The 22,444-nt window shown below is 42.8% G+C and overlaps 1 protein-coding gene across 1 annotated transcript in view; it reads right to left on the bottom strand.

Annotated features, from left to right (window-relative positions):
* The window catches only part of LOC129644166 (antigen WC1.1-like), a 59,473-nt gene extending 52,885 nt beyond the window's left edge, over positions 1-6,588 (bottom strand). Inside the window, exons 1-2 of the mRNA XM_055569644.1 lie at positions 6,516-6,588; positions 1,247-1,567 (exon numbers count right to left, since the gene is read on the bottom strand). Of these exons, the coding sequence (XP_055425619.1) occupies positions 1,247-1,567; positions 6,516-6,588 (394 nt within the window). The remainder of the gene's footprint in view (positions 1-1,246; positions 1,568-6,515) is intronic.
* Positions 6,589-22,444: the final 15,856 nt, after the last annotated feature.

The raw sequence follows: 22,444 nt of genomic DNA, 5'->3' as shown, positions 1-22,444 counted from the left end.
GATGAATAGATTTATGACATAGTGCTGTAATGGTTTCACAAATGCATACTTATCAAGCAGTTTTGTATGTCAGTCATATCTCAATAAAGTACCTTTTAAAAAGGAAAAGAATTGTTTTCTTAAGGGCTTCAACTAGAATCATCAAAGATCTGCTGAAGGTGAGATTAGAAAAGATCACTTTTCCAATGATCTTCCTCAACATAAACACCCAAGAGCTGATTGGCTGTGGCTGCTAAGGACCTACTGCAGATGTCCTCAGGGCTCCCTTGTCCCATGATCACATCAGATGGGGTGATTCTTGCCTAAGACCAGCTCCCTACTTGAGGAAACTCACTGTGATAACCGACAATATCTTCCTCCAGTCCAGCTGCTCTGATGGGATTAATATCCTGGACATCCAATCCACAATTATAATAACAACTAGAAGCACCTCTGTCAAATACTGTGACCACCCACCCACACCCTAGTTTCACTGCTGTCTTTACTGCATCCACCTTGGCACAGGTCAAACACATAGACAGCACTGAGCACTTCTTAGGAGTCACTTCAGGTCCTCTTAGCTTCACTGCCTCTTATACGTGATGCACTTCAGCTGCTGTGTTGTCAACTTCAAGCCTGCATTTTCCTGCTCCCTCAACATCCCTGCAAATGTGATGTGAGCTCCCCACTCGGTTGATCAGGTGCACCAGTGTGATGAGATTGTTTTCTGCCACAAGTTCCACTTCTGGCTTCCTCTGACTGTGACCTACAGACATTTAAATGCACCAGTGAAATCCCTTCACACCTTTTCCTTGTGTAACTGCACCCTGACCTGGTATGGTCACTTGTCCACAGGTCTTCACATGCCATTTGGGGTCACGATTGCTTGGTTGAGCCTTTTCTATTGTCACATCCTCCACATACCAACAAGGAGGAGTGTGACTCTTTTAGACCCTATGAGTATGATAAACTTTGTTGCCCACAACTCTTCTATGACCCCTCCCCCCACCATGTTGCCACACCCTAGTGACCATTACGTCAAAGAAAACAGAACAATTACCATGATGAGACTATGTCACAGAAGTCGAACCCAGAAGCTGTATCTGTATGAAACTTTGGACCTCACCTCTCTGTCTCCTGTGACACATCACAAAGATCCTTCATCCAAGTATACTCTAAAGGCTGTATCCATAATCTCAAGTCATTCTGGTAATAAGACAGAGGCTTTTCCTGCTAGAGATCCCCACACAGACCAGACAGGACTTACCTGAGCAGACTACTCCAGTATCGTCATTGTGGGAATAGTTATCAGTACGATAGTCTTTAATATTAGAATGCTCACAGTCACTGACAGTTGACTCTGTCCCTTCACATAAAGTATACAAAAGCCAAATGGGGCCAAGTCCTGGCCCAAAATAAGCCTTTCCAGGAAAACCAATGGCAGCTCCACACCCCAGCTGTCTGCACACTACAGATGCATCCTTCAAGCTCCACCTGCGACCATACACTGTGCCCCATTCTCCTTGGTGCTTCACTTCCACTCTGCCCTCACAGCGATGGGCTCCATCCTTCAACCTCAGCTCCAGAGCTGCAAGAGAGACACGGACACAGGACACAGGAGAGATTTTAGGAGACCATGTAGTGGTGTATATTTAAAATATAAGCTCTCTGAGAAGTAAAAGAATGCATGGGATATAGTATTTCTTGACCTCTGTGGTATAAACATTCCCACCGTGGCCAACTCTAAGCTCCCAATGTGCCATCACTGAACCTGGAGCAGGAAGGGAGGCACCAGGTATTTCTCACGAGCCTGTAGAACCAGCTCCAGAGACACCACTGAGGACAGGCTTTCAGAGACTCTGGATGCTGCCCTCCCTGTAGATGTGCCCAAGGCTACTAGGACCCAGCTTCCCCATCAGTTATAGCTCGTGGCCCCGGATCCAGGGAGGAATTGTCCCTCTCCTTCCCTGCTCATAGGGAGCATCTCATCCAGCTCAGGAACAGAGGGCTGGGGTAACAGGTTCTGAAATGTCCTGACTATTCCTGCCACCTGGTGTTCATGTCCTTGTGTAATCCACACTCGAATGTACCTAGTAACACACATCTAACAAATGGAATTTGACAAAAGTGATCAGATGTCACTTTAGCGATTAAGTTTTAAGATGACTCTGGTTTCTGCATTAAAAAGGAGTTCATTTGTAGGAACATTATAGATGGAGACATTACTAGTGTTCAGCAACATTTAAAATTCTCTTTTTATGAGCATGTGCAAATAGTAATACTTCCTTGCCTATTTGAAGTTAAGCATAACCATGTGATCTGGCTCATTCAACAAAGTGACAGAACAAATGATGTCACTTCCACATAGAAACATTTAAGAGCCAGTATATTTTTCTACCACAGCGAATACTGCAGCCTTGTATCACAGTGGGATATAATACAGTGGTGGAGAATCCAACAACCTAGGTGCTTGAAGAATTATGATAGCAGAAGTCCTGCCAAAATGAACAGAACATGTTATATAAGGATAAATTTTGTTTTTTTACTGCACCATACCTAGCTTACTTTTACTAAAATGGAAAATAACAGCAGAAAATTGACAGAAAGAACAATACTAAGATAAAGACTAAGTATATAAAATTGAGAAACATCTATACTAACATCTAAAACCCCAAGAACAAAAAGAGATGTCAGGGTAGAGTAGACTGAAGCCTTGGATTTACTGAAAGAAAAAATAAAATCGCCAATCTAAAATTCTACACTCAAAACCATTCTCTCAAAGAATAACAACCTCGAATGTGCCATTACCAAAATGCTGATGTAGGAGACAGCAGCCTCCATCCTATGAAAAAAGACCAAACTTAGACAGCGATCAGTAACAAAAACAGCTCCAGAAGATCTGAGTAGCCTAAGAAGTTTGACCATGCCAAGATTCTATCATTTTGGAGGCATCAGTACATCCTCCAAACCAGAATTACTCAGTGTCAAGGGTGCCAGGAGAGTTCCTCTCACCAGAAGGGTAAGAGCAGGCTGAGTAACCAGTGTCCCTAGCCTTTGGGGGCACCATATGAAAGTCCTGGTTCAGGTTCACTTCACGCAGACCTGCAAAGCTGAGCCAGTCTTATAGAGATGGCTAGGCATAAGAAAGAAGAGCAAAGGACCAATAGAAACCACATGGCAGGAGAAATCACAGTTCACAGTGACCTGCTCTGCAGACAGATGCAGCAGATTTTACCCCTGAAAGAATTAATAACAGCACAGATGATGGTTTCCAGTAGTCATGAATGGATGTGAAAGTTGGACAGTAAATAAGGCTGAGCCCTGAAGAATCGATGCTTTCGAACTGTGGTGCTTGAGAAGACTCTTGAGAGTTCTTTGGACAGCAAGGAAATAGAACCAGTCAATCCTAAAGGAAATCAACCCTGAATATTTATTGAAAAGACTGATGCTGGAGCTGAAGCTCCAATCTTTGGCCACCTGGTGCAAAGAACTGACTCGTTGGAAAAGACCCTGATGCTGGGAAAGACTGAAGGACAAGGAGAAGAGCAGCACAGGATCAGATGGTTAGATAGCATCACCAACTCAATGGACATGAGTTTGAGCAATGAGCCATTGTTGGTCTTGGCCTTTGCTGCCTTCCTAGGCCTTCCCACAACCTGAGCACCTGCAACCATCAACTCCCCCACAGAGGCACCTGCAACAGGCCCCCAAAGCCAAATGCGTGCACACCATTGGCTCTGGCCACCACCACTGCTGGTCATGACCCTAGGCTCTGGAACCAGAGGCACTGCTGAGAACACTAACTACCATTCCAGTGACAGCAGACCCCCTGCAACACTTGCCAAACACCACACAGTTGTCAGTGCTGTGGACATCAGCAGCCTGAGCCAAACAGCCTCATGCCCTCCCAGACCCAGTGCCACCTTATGCCTCTGCACTTGGCACCCTGCAGTACATTCCAGTGTGCCGCTACCCAGAAGTGAAAGGCTTTCTCTACTGAAATCAGGGCATAGAGTCTGGCAGAGGGGATAGCTTTTTTAAATGTCCAGACATCTACAAGAGAATAAGACACCAAAGGAATACAGTAAACCTCTTGTAACCAGCTCAAATTAATGGAGATCCAAGAATTGCCTGACAAAGAATTCAAAATAATACTTCAAAAGATGCTCAGAGAGTTACAAGAGAATTCAAATATTTATTGCTAACAGGAAAATAATACAAATAAAATAAGAGCAATAAAGACATATACTTTTTTAAAAAAAGAACCAACCAGATATTTTGAAGCTGAATAATAAATGAATGGGTTTTCCAGGTGCTAGTGGTAAAGAACCCGTCTGCCAGTGCAGGAGATGTAAGAGACTCAGGTTCGATCCCTGGGTCTGGAAGATCCCCTGGAGGAGTACATAGCAACCCATTCCAGTATTCTTGCCTGGTGAATCCCATGGACAGAGGACCCTGGTGGGCTACAGTCCATGGGGTCACAAAGAATCACACATGACGGATGTGATTTAGCATGAACACAATACAATGAGTAAACCGAAGAATTCAGTACAGAGATTCAACAGCAAAGGTGACCAAGGAAAAGAGAAAAAAAGAACCAATAAGTTGGAAGAAAGATCTGTTGAAAGTATCCAATTAGAGGAACAAAAAGAGAATGAAAAGAATATAGAAAGCAGTGGGAACTATGCACACCATAAAAAGAAACAATGTATCGAATGGAGTCACAGGAGAAGTGAAGGAGAAAAGAAATAATGGCTGAGGACTTCCCTGGTGGTGAAGTGGTAAGAATACCCCTGCCAATGCAGGGGACATGAGTTCAATCCCTGGTCCAGGAAGACTCCACATGCCGCAGGCTAAGCTGGTGTGCCTCAGCTGCTGAAACCTGTGCACCTAGAGCTTGTGTTCTGCACCAAGAGAAGCCACCACAATGAGAAGTCTATGCACTGCAGCGAGGAGCAACCCCTGCTTACCGCAGCTAGGGAAAGCCCGCATGCAGCAAGGAGACCTAGCAAAGAAAGAAAGAAAGACTGAGAATTTCCCAAACCTGGGGGAAATCTGGACATGTAAGTTCAAGAAGCTGATAAGTAACCCCAAAATTTCAATACAAAACAACCTTCTCCAAGACGCACAGAGTAAACCATCCAAAAACAACGACAAAGAGAAAATTCTAAGTCTAAAGAGAAGAAAAAAATTCTGTCACCCAAGAGGACTCCCATAAGGAGATCGGCATATTTGTCCAAAGAAACCTTGCAGACCATGAAGAAGGATTGAAAACATATTCCACTCTCACTCAGGGGAAAGCAGCTCCCAGGGAGGGACAGGAGAGGGCACGAGCGAAAGTGCTCCCTAAAGAGTCACAGCAGATCCTGGGAGGGGAAAGGACCATCCCAGGTCCCCAGCACATCAGGAAATGAGTCACAGGGACCAGGGCAGGGACTTGGGAACTTATACACCTGAGGCTATGCATCAACTGATCTCTACAGACAAGCGGTCCCCTCTCCTGGATGCAGGCTTCTCTGCTCCCTAATGACACCTGGTGGGAACAGGCGAGGCCAGCAGACAGAACCTCTCACAGAGCCCAGTGCTGGGCAGACACGTCAACAAGCAGAGGGGAGCCCGGGGTATGGGGGAGAGGAGCCAGAGAGAGGCAGGCAGGTGCACTCTTATCTCTGATCCAGTTACAAGGAGTGGCCGTGACACCCAGCCCTGTGGACACCCTGTGTGCTTCACAGGCCAATGGACTCAATCCATGCTCAGCAGCCCCGTTCCTCTCACGCAGACAGGCTCCATCCCCCTTACACACACAGCCTCACACACTCCCACATACACACACATATTCTCACACAAAGACACACAATCTCCCACGCTACTCAAACACTCCTCACACACCCTCACTCACCCTCACATACTCTTCACACACCCTCATACACCACTCACACACTCCTCACATACTCCACACACACACATACACACTCTTCACACCCTCACACACACAAATACATAAACTCCTCACACACACATACACCCTCACACACTCCTCACACATTCACACACACACACTCCTCATACCCTCACACACACACACCCTCACACACTCCTCACCTGCACACATACACACACAAACACAACCACAGAGCCTACGGAGAACAGACACAGGAAACACGGGGACCCAGGGGCAGTGCTCACACACCAGGCACGTGGAGCATGTGGGAACAGCCCAGAGTCCCAGCTGGATCAGTTGCTGGAACTTGCACACACTGGGAGCCGCTGGGACCCTAGAAGCTCCCTGAGGACAAGGGAGACAGCAGAGGGGAATCAGGCTGACCCAGCTCGGTCCAGACCAAAACTCACTGCTCTGTAAAATCTGCCACGATGACCAGTGGACCCCCCACAGGAGATGGACCAGTATTCACAGCCGGAGCACTTCCTTTTTGGTGAAAAACACTAAGACTGCAGCTCCACAACTCCAGACACCTTTCCCTTCATCAAGGACTGCACTCCCTGCTGTGGACCCAGGACAGAGGGGCAGCTCTTACCTTGACCACCCACCACGGTGCCGAGGAGGAGGACACAGAGTCCCCGCAGGGAGAGGTGTCTGCCCAGAGCCATCCTGACCCCACGTCCTCAAGGTCACAGTCCCAGCTGCAGGATCAGTCTGTGAGGAGGCGTCAGGGTGCCGACCGGGGTCTATATAGACCACCCCTTACACCCTCCCTCCTGGGAGCCAATAGCGACACCTTTTACCATTTTAGGCACTATCGGAGGCTGCATCTGCCACTTTCTGAAGCTCAGACACCAATGAGCTTCTGCATCTTCAACATCTCCTTATATGAGCAAGACGGTCCTTTGACCTCCTGCTTCCGTGGTCCTGAGAGCCGGGCCCCATAATCAGGACTGGCGTAGAAAACTATGAGTACCTTTCTTTCCTCTGATCACCCTGGCTGATTCCCAAGGACTGTGAGATTTTACAGAGTCAGGTTGTGGAATCGATTAGCCCACAGGGAATAACTCTAGTGGAATCAAGCACTGATCTTCCAAGTACTGAGCTCAAGGTGGAAGCCAAGTACTAGAAGAAGGTTTGAAATACAAGAATATTTGTCAGGCCAGAAGAAAATGAGGACAAGGATTGCAGGAATTCACAGGTGACCATGGAGAGGGTGAGGTGGAAACCATTAAGTTGAGGGGATGAGTCTCCAGGTCTTTTTTCTCTTCTCAGAATGATCTGGAGACTGGGTCCTGGAGAAGGTGTATTTATGCTCAGTTGTGTCCTACTCTTTGTGACCCCTGGGATGTAACCCACCAGGCTCCTCTGTCCATAGGCTTTCCCAAGCAAGAATACTAGAGTGGGTTGCCATTTCCTTCTCGAGGGGTTCCTCTAGACCCAAGGATCAAATCCACATCTCCTGTGTCTCCTGCATTGACAGGGAGGTTCTTTATTGCTGAACCACCTGGGAAGCCCTATAAGGGATTTTCACACATGCTAAATCACTTTCCCTTTATTGCATTTCATTTTATGTGAAATACCCCTTTCACCTAGTCAACAAATGATGCTTCAGGAGAGAAAGAGATTGCTGTTACAGGAAACAAAGAGAAAGTAGTAGTCATCATTCAACCCTAGCCCTCCAAAATAGGAGTAGGGATCTCTAGAAGAAAATATGTAGCTTAGAAAGATTAACATTTTCTAAACTTCACGATTTCCCCCTTTGGAAAGGGAGAGTTTGCTTTGATAGGATTCAGAACCCACCTGTATTATTAGCCATAACTAAAGAAGATGCAAAATATTATTTAAGGGAACTGCCCCCAGACAGAAGGATAAATAGAAAGTATTCTGCTGCACAGTGGCTGCAGGCAAGGGGCAAAGAAGAGGCAAATGAAGCAAAAAAGAGAAGAGGGTTCATTCATTCTGAGTTCAAGAGGAAAGCTGGCGGCAAGAATGGAATTCCAGGTGGATTGAGGGCACAGAGCCAAGCAGGAGGGACTGATGTCCAGTGTGGCCATTGCTGCCTTGTTGTCTCCCACTGATCAGAGAAGCCCCCAGATGCTCTCCAGAAAGTAGCCCAGGGATGCGTATAGAGACTGAGAAGGGCAGTAAGGATGCAAGACAGAGCTCCCCCATCGAAAGTCAAGGTCACTAACATACTGCCCTCATTCCTCATACTCCCTCAGGCTCAAGATTCCCATGATACACCTTCTGGTCCACACAAACCCACCGTGAGGCCCCCTCACCCTGACTCTCATCATTTCAGCACAAACTTGGGAAGGACTCATCTGGGACACAAACGCCCCAGAGTCCCCACCAGAGCTCAAAGATGGTGTCACACCCTTCCCCACCCACACACGAAGGTCTTAATGAAGCCAACACGGAGGGAAGCTGTGGACCAGTCCACAGGCCTGTCACATCCCCCACTGGAAGGACCCCTCATCCCGGTCAGCAGACACAGCTTCTCTGTCCTGCCATACCCATCCTTCCTACTTGAGACTCAGGTAAATGAAAAGGGAGAAAAGTCAATTGAACACATGCTTTTCTCCCTCTAAATATGTTAATATTAACCTGTTATTTTATAACACTTACTTTTCTTGTGTTCCTCTGACTTCCAAGCCCCCATCTGTACATGAACCCCATCTCCTTCTGGATGCTTAACGCAGTAGTGATAATAACCGATTATAAATGTCAGAACCAGAATATAAACTCAGGTGCTGGAGTAGGAACAGGATCTGCTCAGTCACTAGAGTAGATGCTCTACTCCCCCTGGGACCCAGAGTCACCATTCCTTACCCAGTTATGGACTCCACTCCACAGCATCACCAGAAACCACCAGACAAACACCTAGAACACAGGACGTGCTTCCTGGAGTCCAGTCATCCCTCCCACAGCATGACACAGGGATGCATTTAGTGAACCAGGCACACATGATCTTACCTCAGGATTGAGACCTCGTAGGTAACATACTGTTAGGGACTCCATACCCTGTTATAAGGATGGAGTGGGCTGGAAGGAGGGGCTAAGCCAGGGCTGGCAGGCTGTGCCCAGGCAGCACCCTCTACCCCAGAGCTGGGGATACAGGGTCAGCATGAACCAACTCACCCTCTGATGAAGGTTCATCTTCTCTGACACATAAGGAAATCTCAGTGTCCCATCTCATCCAAGATTTGAAGGAGGGAAGCTTTAGGGAGGACACTAACCCAGCTGTGTCCACATGAACTTCAGGGGTCCACGTGAACTTCAGGGGTCAGGAGAACAGGCTCAGGAATCAGTCTGCCTGGCCTGACTCAGAGCTCAGCCACATACCATGTGTGTGACCTTGAACAGGGTCCTTACACTCTCTGTATAGTGGCTTTGTCTGTAAAAGAAGAGTTATGCTTGTGTATAGATGACAGAGTTTTGGTTAGAATTAAATGAGTTGGCATTAGTAAGAGATATAACTAGTCAACAGTAGTACATCATCTTGGCGGAGAAACAATATTAGGGCCCCTCTCTCCATCCCATCCCAGGAACCCCAGGACTCCAGAACAGGAATTCAATTCTGTTACCTGGAGCCTTGACTGGAGCTGTCAGAACTCTCCCAGGAACCACATGCTGTGATGGTGATTGGGGCCAGAGTTGTGAGTCTTCCACACATCGCCCCTTCTCTCTGTGCCCCAGAGAGAGGTTCTACTGCTCATGAACCTCGACCTTACCAACTGTGAACCTCATGAATTAAGTTGTTTACTTGCTAATTTTACTTTATAAATGGACCTGGTAAAGTTCTGTGTCTAATTCACCTCCTTATCCCCAATGTCTGCTAATTAAAAATCCTAAAAGATGTCTCTTGTATACCTGAATGAATGGATGTCAGCCAGGTATTTCACACAAATCATTTCAATCAAAAGAAATCTTTTGAGATATAATTTAACTTGATATGAAGACAACAGCACAATGCAAGTTGTGTCAATTGTTGTAATATTTCAATACGATTAAATGATATAAGCTATGTATGGTTCACTTCTACACTTTTCTGCAATGAATGCAGTCAATTGCAATACCAGAAACAAGGCTAGCCCCATTCCAAGAGCAGTGCTGAGAGAGCCAGTTCTAAACAAAAATGCTGCATCTTTGTATATCCGAAGATAAGAAGACAGACCTCAGCACACTGACAGGTGAACACCATGAAGCCTCCTGGTCTGGTCTTAATCAGATATGGCCATGTGGTCCAGATGTTTATATACTTATCTTTTGGCATATTTTCAGTTCAAACCACACATAACTGTAACAGGAAGAAATTCTGTTATAAAAAAATTTAGTTTAACAGCTTCTGTATTGAATTAGAAGTACAGAAGTAAAGAGCAGGAAGAATCCTATTATTTAACTTAGACTGTTTATTTCATCTTATGGATTGTAAAGCAATACAATATGTACAGTTATTATGCCCAAATCACCATGAAAATATGGAGGTTTCAGAGGTTAAGCAATCTTTTTGCTGGGAAAATTTATAATTAAATATCCTTGGTAGAGGGACATTTTCAGGAGCAATCAGAGTGACTAATATACAAAATATTTTTGGATTAAAAAATAATTGTACAACTTTAAAAGGAAAGAATTAATTGATTTGTTACACCAAAGTTTTGGAGACCCACCTCACCATCTGTGTTCCTTATATGGATGAGACCAAGGTTGGCAAAGGCTTCTTTACTAAAGACCACTTCATCACAAGGGCATGTGATGAGCTTGGTCATGAGCTGGCTGAGGTCCTGCCCATCATCTCTCTTCAGCCCTTTACAGTCTATAACCAGCAACATCTAACAGAGAGCATGGCACTGAATTGGCCTCATTCATTCCTCCATAGTGCAGCTTCAGATATCCAGAGACCAGAGCAATCAAAGCTACTAAATCAAAGACAAGCAGATTCTAAGTGGAGAGCATGCAGACCAAAGACACTTCCCCACTGCTGTTGGGAAGTAAGAAACCCTCCCACCCCAGACACCATCTGGGGGAGGAGGGACAAGAAGATGTCTCCTTAAATACAGGAAAACCAGTCTCAGCAGGGAGCTTCAACTAGAGTTGACAAGATAATTATTACCATAAACCCGAGCTAACTTGGGGACAAATTTTAAATGGGAGAGTCTGTGTTAACTTTGTGGAACTTTCAATCCATGCAAACACCACTTGCTACTGCACAAGATGAAATCAGTTATAAAAATAGTGAATATTACACTTATGCATATTGAATTCTAGAGGGCACATTTTCAAGCCCACTACAGAAAGAAAATATGTGTATCTTTCCCTGTTTTTAGATGCACAGAGTTGTCACCTCCGTGAACTCTTTCTAATTCCTCCAGCTCAAAATTACTGCTGTGTCTCTTCAATCTGTAAAAACTTCCTTATTGTCTCTAAAGTGGGGGCTTCTTGAGAGCAAATATTGTGTCTTGTTCTTCAATGTCTCTATAAGGTCAAGTAAAGACACATAGAAGGAGTATAACAAATATTGGATAAGAAATGAATGCATGAACAAATGCTGAAAATCACTATGCAGTTAGCGATACTGAGTGGGGAAGGGAGGTGGGGGCAAAATCTGACTAATCCCACTTGGCACAGACTGAGATGGAGTAAGGAGTCAGAGACACACCAGCCAAAGGATCCAAATAGAAAATGCCTTCAAATCCCACTCCGGAGGGTCAGATTACGTTCAATCTCTGCACAAAGCTGTACCTCAGACGCTTCTCCAAGGAGAGAAAAAACTGACAGCACTGCTCTCAGGAGTTCCACTGAAGGACGTGGATAGACAGTAATACTCATCAAATAGCTGTATTGGTGCCTCATTGTGGCCAATGAAACATGGGTGGTGTCACCTGTGTCACTTCTGAGTGGAGGCAGGAAAAGCCCAAATGTGACTCTCTAGTCTCTCTCTTTTTCCTGCCCCAGAGGCTGCATGTTCCAGATGGTGCACGTGCAAGAGCCTCACTGACCACAGACGTCTGTAGGTTGTGATGAGTGTGTGTGTATGTGTGCATTTGTGTCTGTGTGTGTGTGTGTGTGTGTATGTATGTATGTGTGATATTTGGGGGTCACTTTATCCAGCAGCAGAGCAGAGTCTCTTCTGAAGGATACAAAGGAGAAAGAAGACCTGAAAACAAGACAGAATCTGTCACATGAAGCAGGTACTTTCCTGGATCTCCCCTTCCTTTTGTGCCTTCATCCCAAGCTGCTCCCTCAGATCTCACCTTGTTTCCTCTGTTGGGCTTGGTTGTTTCTCAGTCACCATTTCTGATTGACCAACAACTAGATGTAAGTCCAGTCTAAGAGCACCCACCTCTGGTACATCTCCTGTTCCCTTTACATCACTCTGTGCTGACAGTCAGGCTCAGTTTCCCGAATTTGTCTCTTAGCGTCTTGACCTTCATCCTTAAACAGCTCTTCTTTCCTCTGAGTTAGTCAGTTCATCATCTTTGATCCTGTTTTTACCTTCCACCAATCCTGTACTAATGAAAAGGCAACATGTACTTTCTAAGCCCCCTAAGTCTGTTCTTGATTTCCTGAACAAATTTGATTCCTGGATTTAGTGCTCCATGCACTTAATAATGGAGAAGGCAATGGCACCCCACTCCAGTACTCTTGCCTGGAAAATCCCATGGACGGAGGAGCCTGGTACGCTGCAGTCCATGGGGTCGCTAAGCGTCAGACACGACTGAGTGACTTCACTTTCACTTCTCACTTTCATGCGTTGGAGAAGAAACTGGAAACCCACTCCAGTGTTCTTGCCTGGAGAATCCCAGGGACGGGGGAGCCTGGTGAGCTGCCGTCTATGGGGTCGCACAGAGTCGGACACGACTGAAGCGACTTAGCAGCCAGCAGCAGCAGCCCTTAATAGACTACTTCACATTTGGTTAAGAAATGATTTTGCTGAATATTTTTTTCCTCATCTCAAGAAAATGGCTGTTTCAAAACCTATATCCTTGTGAGCACAGCCCTAGAGCTTCCTCATGGGACTTGGAAGGGGCTGGTGTAAGGAGAGGCTATGAAAGTGAAGCTTCAATAGCTTCATAATTAATCCACCTCTGCTCAGAGTTGATGTAATGACCAACCCCAGAGCTATTGAGCTCCTGTGCGTGGTCATTCTTAAGCCTCTTAAACCCAAGATTAGTGCTACTGGGATGGCCCTCATAGTTCAAAGCCTGTGTGGTTGCTCAGACTTGAACTCTATGAACTGATGCTCTATGGCACATGGAGCTTTGGTGCAGCTGAGTCCAGGCTGCAGACCAGGATAAAAATACTGGAAACACAGGAAAATGTGCTCCTCCTTTAACATCTACAAGTCTGTGAACAGATTCTCTTTTCCTTATCATCAAATCCTTCCGCATCTGGGCATGCTCTCCAAGGCTCCTACAGGCTGCAAGCATCTGCTGAGGCCCTGCCAAGGCCCAGGATTGGAGTGAGTCCTGTTCCTGTGTATAAGCTCTGTATTTCTACTCTCTATAAGTTAATAGATGCTCAGTTCAGTTCAGTTCAGTTCAGTCTCTCAGTCGTGTCCAACTCTTTGCGACCCCATGAATCGCAGCACGCCAGGCCTCCCTGTCCATCACCAACTCCCGGACTTCACTCAAACTCATGTCCATCGAGTCGAGTCGGTGATGCCATCCAGCCATCTCATCTCTGTCGTCCCCTTCTCCTCCTGCCCCCCAATCCGTCCCAGCATTAGGGTCTTTTCCAATGAGTCAGCTCTTTGCATCAGGCGGCCAAAGTATTGGAGTTTCAGCTTCAACATCAGTCCTTCCAATGAACATCCAGGACTGATCTCTTTTAAAATGGACTGGTTGGATCTCCTTGCAGTCCAAGGGACTCTCAAGAGTCTTCTCCAACACCACAGTTCAAAAGTATCAATTCTTCAGCGCTCAGCTTTCTTCACAGTCCAACTCTCACATCCACACATGACCACTGGAAAAACCATAGCCTTGACTAATAGATGCTCAGCTAATGTTTATTGAATGACTGAATGGTACTATTCTAGACTTTTAAAAGAAAGTATCTTAAATATAAAGAACTAGTTTTGAGGACATCATTTAGCTAATTCATATCTTTTTTTTTTTTTTAAGTCAAATGCTTTCAGCATTTAACAGGGCAAAATTTGATTTCTTTTTAATTTAATTTTATTTCTTAACTTTACAATATTGTATTGGTTTTGCCATATATCAACATGAATCTGCCACAGGTATACATCCGTTCCCCATCCTGAACCCTCCTCCCTCCTCTCTCCCCATACCATCCCTCTGGGTCGTCCCAGTGCACCAGCCCCAAGCATCCAGCATCATGCATCGAACCTGGACTGGCAACTCGTTTCATATATGATATTATACATGTTTCAGTGCCATTCTCCCAAATCATCCCACCCTCTCCCTCTCCCACAGAGTCAAAAAGACTGTTCTATACATCAGTGTCTCTTTTGCTGTCTCATATACAGGGTTATTGTTACCATGTTTCTAAATTTCATATATATGCGTTAGTATACTGTATTGGTGTTTTTCTTTCTGGCTTACTTCACTCTGTATAATAGGCTCCAGTTTCATCCACCTCATTAGAACTGATTCAAATGTATTCTTTTTAATGCTGAGTAATACTCCATTGTGTATATGTTCCACAGCTTTCTTATCCATTCATCTGCTGATGGACATCTAGGTTGCTTCCATGTCCTGGCTATTATAAACAGTGCTACGATGAACATTGGGGTACACGTGTTTCTTTCAATTCTGGTTTCCTCAGTGTGTATGCCCAGCAGTGGGATTGCTGGATCATAAGGCAGTTCTATTTCCAGTTTTTTAAGGAATCTCCACACTGTTCTCCATTGTGGCTGTACTAGTTTGCATTCCCACCAACAGTGTAAGAGGGTTCCCTTTTCTCCACACCGTCTCCAGCAGTTATTATTTGTAGACTTTTGGATCGCAGCCATTCTGACTGGTGTGAAATGGTACCTCATAGTGGTTGTGATTTGCATTTCTCTGATAATGAGTGATGTTGAGCATCTTTTCATGTGTTTGTTAGCCATCTGTATGTCTTCTTTGGAGAAATGTCTTTTTAGTTCTTTGGCCCATTTTTTGATTGGGTCATTTATTTTTCTGGAGTTGAGCTGTAGGAGTTGCTTGTATATTTTTGAGATCAGTTGTTTGTCAGTTGCTTCATTTGCTATTATTTTCTCCCATTCTGAAGGCCGTCTTTTCACCTTGCTAATAGTTTCCTTTGAGGTGCAGAAGCTTTTAAGGTTAATTAGGTCCCATTTGTTTATTTCTGCTTTTATTTCCAATATTCTGGGAGGTGGGTCATAGAGGATCCTGCTGTGATGGATGTCGGAGAGTGTTTTGCCTATGTTCTCTAGGAGTTTTATAGTTTCTGGTCTTACATTTAGATCTTTAATCCATTTTGAGTTTATTTTTGTGTATGGTGTTAGAAAGTATTCTAGTTTCATTCTTTTACAAGTGGTTGACCAGATTTCCCAGAACCACTTGTTAAAGAGATTGTCTTTAATCCACTGTATATTCCTGCCTCCTTTGTCAAAGATAAGGTGTCCATATGTGCGTGGATTTATCTCTGAGCTTTCAATTTTGTTCCATTGATCTATATTTCTGTCTTTGTGCCAGTACCATACTGTCTTGATAACTGTGGCTTTGTAGTAGAGCTTGAAGTCAGGTAGGTTGATTCCTCCAGTTCCATTCTTCTTTCTCAAGATAGCTTTGGCTATTCGAGGTTTTCTGTATTTCCATACAAATTGTGAAATTATTTGTTCTAGCTCTGTGAAGAAAACCCTTGGTAGCTTGATAGGGATTGCATTGAATCTATAAATTGCTTTGGGTAGTATACTCATTTTCACTATATTGACTCTTCCAATCCATGAACATGGTATATTTCTCCATCTATTAGTGTCCTCTTTGATTTCTTTCACCAGTGTTTTATAGTTTTCTATATATAGGTCTTTAGTTTCTTTAGGTAGATATATTCTTAAGTATTTTATTCTTTCCATTGCAATGGTGAATGGAATTGTTTCATTAATTTCTCTTTCTGTTTTCTCATTATTAGTGTATAGGAATGCAAGGGATTTCTGTGTGTTGATTTTATATCCTTCAACTTTACTATAATCATTGATGAGTTCTAGTAATTTTCTGGTGGAGTCTTTACGGTTTTCTATGTAGAGGATCATGTCATCTGCAAATAGTGAGAGTTTTACTACTTCTTTTCCAATTTGGATTCCTTTTATTTCTTTTTCTGCTCTGATTGCTGTGGCCAAAACTTCCAAAACTATGTTGAATAGTAATGGTGAAAGTGGGCACCCTTGTCTTGTTCCTGACTTTAGAGGAAATGCTTTCAATTTTTCACCATTGAGGATAATGTTTGCTGTGGGTTTGTCATATATAGCTTTTATTATGTTGAGGTATGTTCCTTCTACTCCTGCTTTATGGAGAGTTTTTATCATAAATGGATGTTGAATTTTGTCAAAGGCTTTCTCTGCATCTATTGAGATAATCATATGGTTTTTATTTGTCAATTTGTTAATGTGGTGTATTACATTGATTGATTTGCGGATATTGAAGAATCCTTGCATCCCTGGGATAAAGCCCACTTGGTCATGGTGTATGATCTTTTTAATGTATTGTTGGATTCTGATTGCTAGAATTTTGTTAAGGATTTTTGCATCTATGTTCATCAGTGATATTGGCCTGTAGTTTTCTTTTTTTGTGGGATCTTTGTCAGGTTTTGGGATTAGGGTGATGGTGGCCTCATAGAATGAGTTTGGAAGTTTACCTTCCTCTGCAATTTTCTGGAAGAGTTTGAGCAGGATAGGTGTTAGCTCTTCTCTAAATTTTTGGTAGAATTCAGCTGTGAAGCTGTCTGGACCTGGGCTTTTGTTTGCTGGAAGATTTCTGATTACGGTTTCAATTTCCATGCTTGTGATGGGTCTGTTAAGATTTTCTATTTCTTCCTGGTCGAGTTTTGGAAACTTGTACTTTCCTAAGAATTTGTCCATTTCTTCCACGTTGTCCATTTTATTGGCATATAATTGTTGATAGTAGTCTCTTATGATCCTTTGTATTTCTGTCTTGTCTGTTGTGATCTCTCCATTTTCGTTTCTAACTTTATTGATTTGATTTTTCTCCCTTTGTTTCTTGATGAGTCTGGCTAATGGTTTGTCAATTTTATTTGTCCTTTCAAAGAACCAGCTTTTGGCTTTGTTGATTTTTGCTATGGTCTCTTTGGTTTCTTTTGCATTTATTTCTGCCCTAATTTTTAAGATTTCTTTCCTTCTACAAACCCCGGGGTTCTTCATTTCTTCCTTTTCTAGTTGCTTTAGGTGTAGGGTTAGGTTATTTATTTGACTTTTTTCTTGTTTCTTGAGGTAAGCCTGTATTGCTATGAACTTTCCCCTTAGGGCTGCTTTTACAGTGTCCCACAGGTTTGGGGTTGTTGTGTTTTCATTTTCATTCGTTTCTATGCAAATTTTGATTTCTTTTTTGATTTCTTCTGTGATTTGTTGGTTATTCAGCAGTGTGTTGTTCAGCCTCCATATGTTGGAATTTTTAATAGTTTTTCCTCCTGTAATTGAGATCTAATCTTACTGCATTGTGGTCAGAAAAGATGCTTGGAATGATTTCAATTTTTTTGAATTTACCAAGGCTAGATTTAAGGCCCAGGATGTGATCTATCCTGGAGAAGGTTCCGTGTGCGCTTTAGAAAAAGGTGAAATTCATTGTTTTGTGGTGAAATGTCCTATAGATATCAATTAGGTCTAACTGGTCTATTGTATCATTTAAAGTTTGTGTTTCCTTGTTAATTTTCTGTTTAGTTGATCTATCCATAGGTGTGAGTGGGGTATTAAAGTCTCCCACTATTATTGTGTTATTGTTAATTTCTCCTTTCATACTTGTTAGCATTTGTCTTACATATTGCGGTGCTCCCGTGTTGGGTGCATATATATTTATAATTGTTAAATCTTCTTCTTGGATTGATCCTTTGATCATTATGTAGTGACCTTCTTTGTCTCTTTTCACAGCCTTTGTTTTAAAGTCTATTTTATCTGATATGAGTATTGCTACTCCTGCTTTCTTTTGGTCTCTATTTGCATGGAAAATCTTTTTCCAGCCCTTCACTTTCAGTCTGTATGTGTCCCCTGTTTTGAGGTGGGTCTCTTCTAGACAACATATGTAGGGGTCTTGTTTTTGTATCCATTCAGCTAGTCTTTGTCTTTTGGTTGGGGCATTCAACCCATTTACATTTAAGGTAATTACTGATAAGTATGATCCCGTTGCCATTTACTTTATTGTTTTGGGTTCGAATTTATACACCCTTTTTGTGTTTCCTGTCTAGAGAATATCCTTTAGTATTTGTTGGAGAGCTGGTTTGGTGGTTCTGAATTCTCTCAGCTTTTGCTTGTCTGAAAAGCTTTTGATTTCTCCTTCATATTTGAATGAGATCCTTGCTGGGTACAATAATCTGGGCTGTAGGTTATTTTCTTTCATCACTTAAAGTATGTCTTGCCATTCCCTCCTGGCTTGAAGAGTTTCTATTGAAAGATCAGCTGTTATCCTTATGGGAATTCCCTTGTGTGTTATTTGTTGTTTTTCCCTTGCTGCTTTTAATATTTGTTATTTGTGTTTGATCTTTGTTAATTTAATATGTGTCTTGCGGTGTTTCGCCTTGACTTTATCCTGTTTGGGACTCTCTGGGTTTCTTGAACTTGGGTGATTATTTCCTTCCCCATTTTAGGGAAGTTTTCAACTATTATCTCCTCAAGTATTTTCTCATGGTCTTTCTTTTTGTCTTCTTCTTCTGGGACCCCTATGATTCGAATGTTGTAGCATTTAATATTGTCCTGGAGGTCTCTGAGATTGTCCTCTTTTCTTTTAATTCGTTTTTCTTTTATCATCTCTGATTCACTTATTTCTACCATTCTATCTTCTAATTCACTAATCCTACCTTCTGCCTCTGTTATTCTACTAATTGTTGCCTCCAGAGTGTTTTTAATTTCATTTATTGCATTATTCATTATATATTGACTCTTTTTTATTTCTTCTAGGTCCTTGTTCAACCTTTCTTGCATCTTCTCAATCCTTGTCTCCAGGCTATTTATCTGTGATTCCATTTTGATTTCAAGATTTTGGATCAATTTCACTATCATTATTCGGAATTCTTTATCAGGTAGATTCCCTATCTCTTCCTTTTTTGTTTGGTTTGGTGGGCATTTATCCTGTTCCTTTATCTGCTGGGTATTCCTCTGTCTCTTCATCTTGTTTAAATTGCTGAGTTTGGGGTGTCCTTTCTGTATTCTGGCAGTTTGTGGAGTTCTCTTTATTGTGGCATTTCCTCGCTGTGTGTGGGTTTGTACAGGTGGCTTGTCAAGGTTTCCTGGTTAGGGAAGCTTGTGTCGGTGTTCTGGTGGGTGGAGCTGGATTTCTTCTCTCTGGAGTGCAATGAAGTGTCCAGTAATGAGTTATGAGATGTCTATGGTTTTGGAGTGACTTTGGGTAGCCTGTATATTGGAGCTCAGGGCTGTGCTCCTGTGTTGCTGGAGAATTTGCTTGGTATGTCTTGCCCTGGAACTTGTTGGCCCTTGTGTGGTGCTTGGTTTCAGTGTAGGTATGAAGGCGTTTGATGAGCTCCTGTCAATTAATGTTCCCTGGAGTCAGGAGTTCCCTGGAGTCAGGGTTTGGACTTAAGCCTCCTGCTTCCAGTTATTGGTCTTATTTTTACAGTAGTCTCAAAATTTCTCCTTCTATATAGCACCATTGATAAAACATCTAGTTGAAGCCCAACACCACAGAAGTAGCTGCAGGTTCTTTGGAGTCAAAAAGGTACAGTCACTGGCTAAGGAAACTCTTTAGTCCTCTGGTTATATGTGAAAGCAACTGAAGACCCCATAGGTTTAAGTTTCATTTGCTGCAAGAAGTATTTTCCTCCTTGACTGCAGAGTTCTCAAAATCTGATTTTCAAAAAGAAGGTGCATATCACCACCAGATACATCACAACAAACTCTGAAAATCTCTATCTCTAAGGATACACAAGACAAACCACAACACACTCACATGTCTTCTTCTTAAGTCTTAATCAGAACCAACAGAGGAGACAGGGTATTGGGATGATTTATCATTTGGCAGTTTTTCAATTAAAACCACACAGGAATGTCACAGGATGAAAATTTGCAATTAAAAAAGTACAGCTGCACCATCTATATGATATAAGGAAGGAGATGAGGTGCAGAAAGAGTTCTTTGGCTTATAATAATAGACAGACTAATTAGTTTTTCACTTTGTGAAAGGAGAGTCCTCTGGGGCTGATCTTGAAGGATGCTGTAGAGACCAGGACAACTCGATTGTTCTGTACAACAGAACTGTGAACTGATGATTTTGGATAATGATGTGCTTTGATTTTTTTTTTCTCTTTACTTTTTGTGAATCTACTGTAGGTTTTTACATTTTTATTGCCACATAGTTCACATAAAATATCTTATATACACAGTAGCCTCTATTACACTGATAACAAATTAATTTCAGTTACATACAAAAGCTCTACCTTTTGATCCCCTCCCTACACTTTCTGTTTTTGATGTCAGAATTTACCTCTTTTATATTGTATGTCACTAACAAAATATTTTTCTCTATAGTTACTTTAATACTTCCCCCTAGACTAGAGCTAACTGGTTAACACACTACTATATTCAGTGTTAGAATATTCTGTATTGGATTACACACTTACATTTACAAGTCTGTTGTAAAATTTCACTTCTTTCATGTAATAATTAACATCCTTCATTTAGCTTGAAGAACTCCCTTTAGCAATCTTGTAAGACAAACCTGTGTTGGTGAACTCCCTCAAATGTTGTTTGTTTGGGAACATCTTTATCTCGTCTTCATTTCTGAAAGACAACCTTCCTGAGAAAAGTATTCTTGGCTGGCAGGTTTACTTTCTTCAGTTTGAATATATCATCCCTTTCTCTCCTGGCTTGACAGGTTTCTTCTCAGAAGTCCACTGATATTCTTCGGGGAATTCCTTTTTTGTGAGCATTTGCTTTTCTCTCGATGCTTCTAAAATTCTCTTTTTGTCTTGATTATAAATGATGTGTCTTGGAGACAATCGTTTTGAGTGAACTCTGAGGGGTGACCTATTAGCTACATCAACTTGGAGGCCTAAGTCTCATCAGATGTGTAACTTATCTGGTATTATTTCTTAAAGTACAATCTCTGTCCCTTTCTCCCTCTCTCCTCCTTCTGGGGCTCCAATAATGTGCAGGTTGTTACTGTGAATGTTATCCCAAAGTTTGCACAGATTTTTTCACACCTTTTCATTCTTTTTGCTTCTTTGTCCTCTGGCTGGCTAATTTCAATTTTCTTGTTTGTGCCTCAAAGATTTTTCTGCTGTTGCTGATGCTCTCTGTAGCATTTTTTATTTTGTGCATTTCATTCATTGTAATCTTAAGCAACAGCATTTCTGTTTGGTTCCTTCTCTTTTTGTGCCTCATTGCACAGCTTGAGGGATCTCTTTTTTTGCCTCATTGCACAGTTGCCTGACCAGGATAGAATACAGGCACAGCAGCGAAAGCATCGAATCCTAACCACTAAACCATCAGCAAACTCCCTGGTTGCTTCCGTTTTTATGATTTCAGTCTCTGTACAGAAAAAAAAAAAAAAAAAAACTGAGTTTATTCTGCAGAGCAACTCAGAGCCTGGGCACAACTACTCTGTGCTCTAGGCCCCGCAAACTGCTAATAGGAGCCGGCATGCTACAAGTACTGAAGCCTGTGCACCTAGAGCCTATGCTCCACAACAGGAGAAGCCCCCATACAGTGAGGCCTGCTGTCCACAAAGAAGAGTAGTGCCTGCTTGCCGCAACTAGAGAAAGCCCATGTGTGTCAACAAAGACCCAGTGAAACCAAAAATTGAAAACGATAATAATAATAAATAATAATTTTTTAATCTTATTTTGTTCACATATTCTTTCCCTGGATTTGATTGTTTATCTGCATTTTTTGGAGCTCCCTGAGCTTCTTGGTGGGTATACTTTATTTCTTTCTTCATATATCATTTATTTCATCACTTCCCAGTGGCGAATAGCCATGTGAGCTGCCCTGGGAGAAGTCCTGGGCATCTTCCCATCCCCAAGCACAGCCTAGAACTATGAAGACTGCAAGAGTGACTGTAGGTCGGAGCCCTGGACACCATGCAGAGCCATCAGCCAGGGACTGGGTGGGTTCAACTCACAACCAGGCCATCACTCTCAGGTCTTAGATTAGTTCAGCAGCCTCTCCACATGTCCACAATGGAATTGGGGGGAGGGGGGTGTTGTGAAATGTAATCTTTACTTGGTCACTCCTACATGACAGCTCTCTCTACCCTGAAGAATCACAGCAGGATCATGTTTACTTTTTCAGTAGTAACCAGATTAAAGAAATCTTGAAACAGTCATCTTCAGAGGAGCCCATTAGTCTGAAATACTTCCTTTAAGAATTCAGTCATA

Source organism: Bubalus kerabau, chromosome 1, assembly GCF_029407905.1.
Source record: "Bubalus kerabau isolate K-KA32 ecotype Philippines breed swamp buffalo chromosome 1, PCC_UOA_SB_1v2, whole genome shotgun sequence".
Lineage (NCBI taxonomy): Eukaryota > Metazoa > Chordata > Mammalia > Artiodactyla > Bovidae > Bubalus > Bubalus kerabau.
This window is presented reverse-complemented; position numbering and strand designations above follow the sequence as displayed.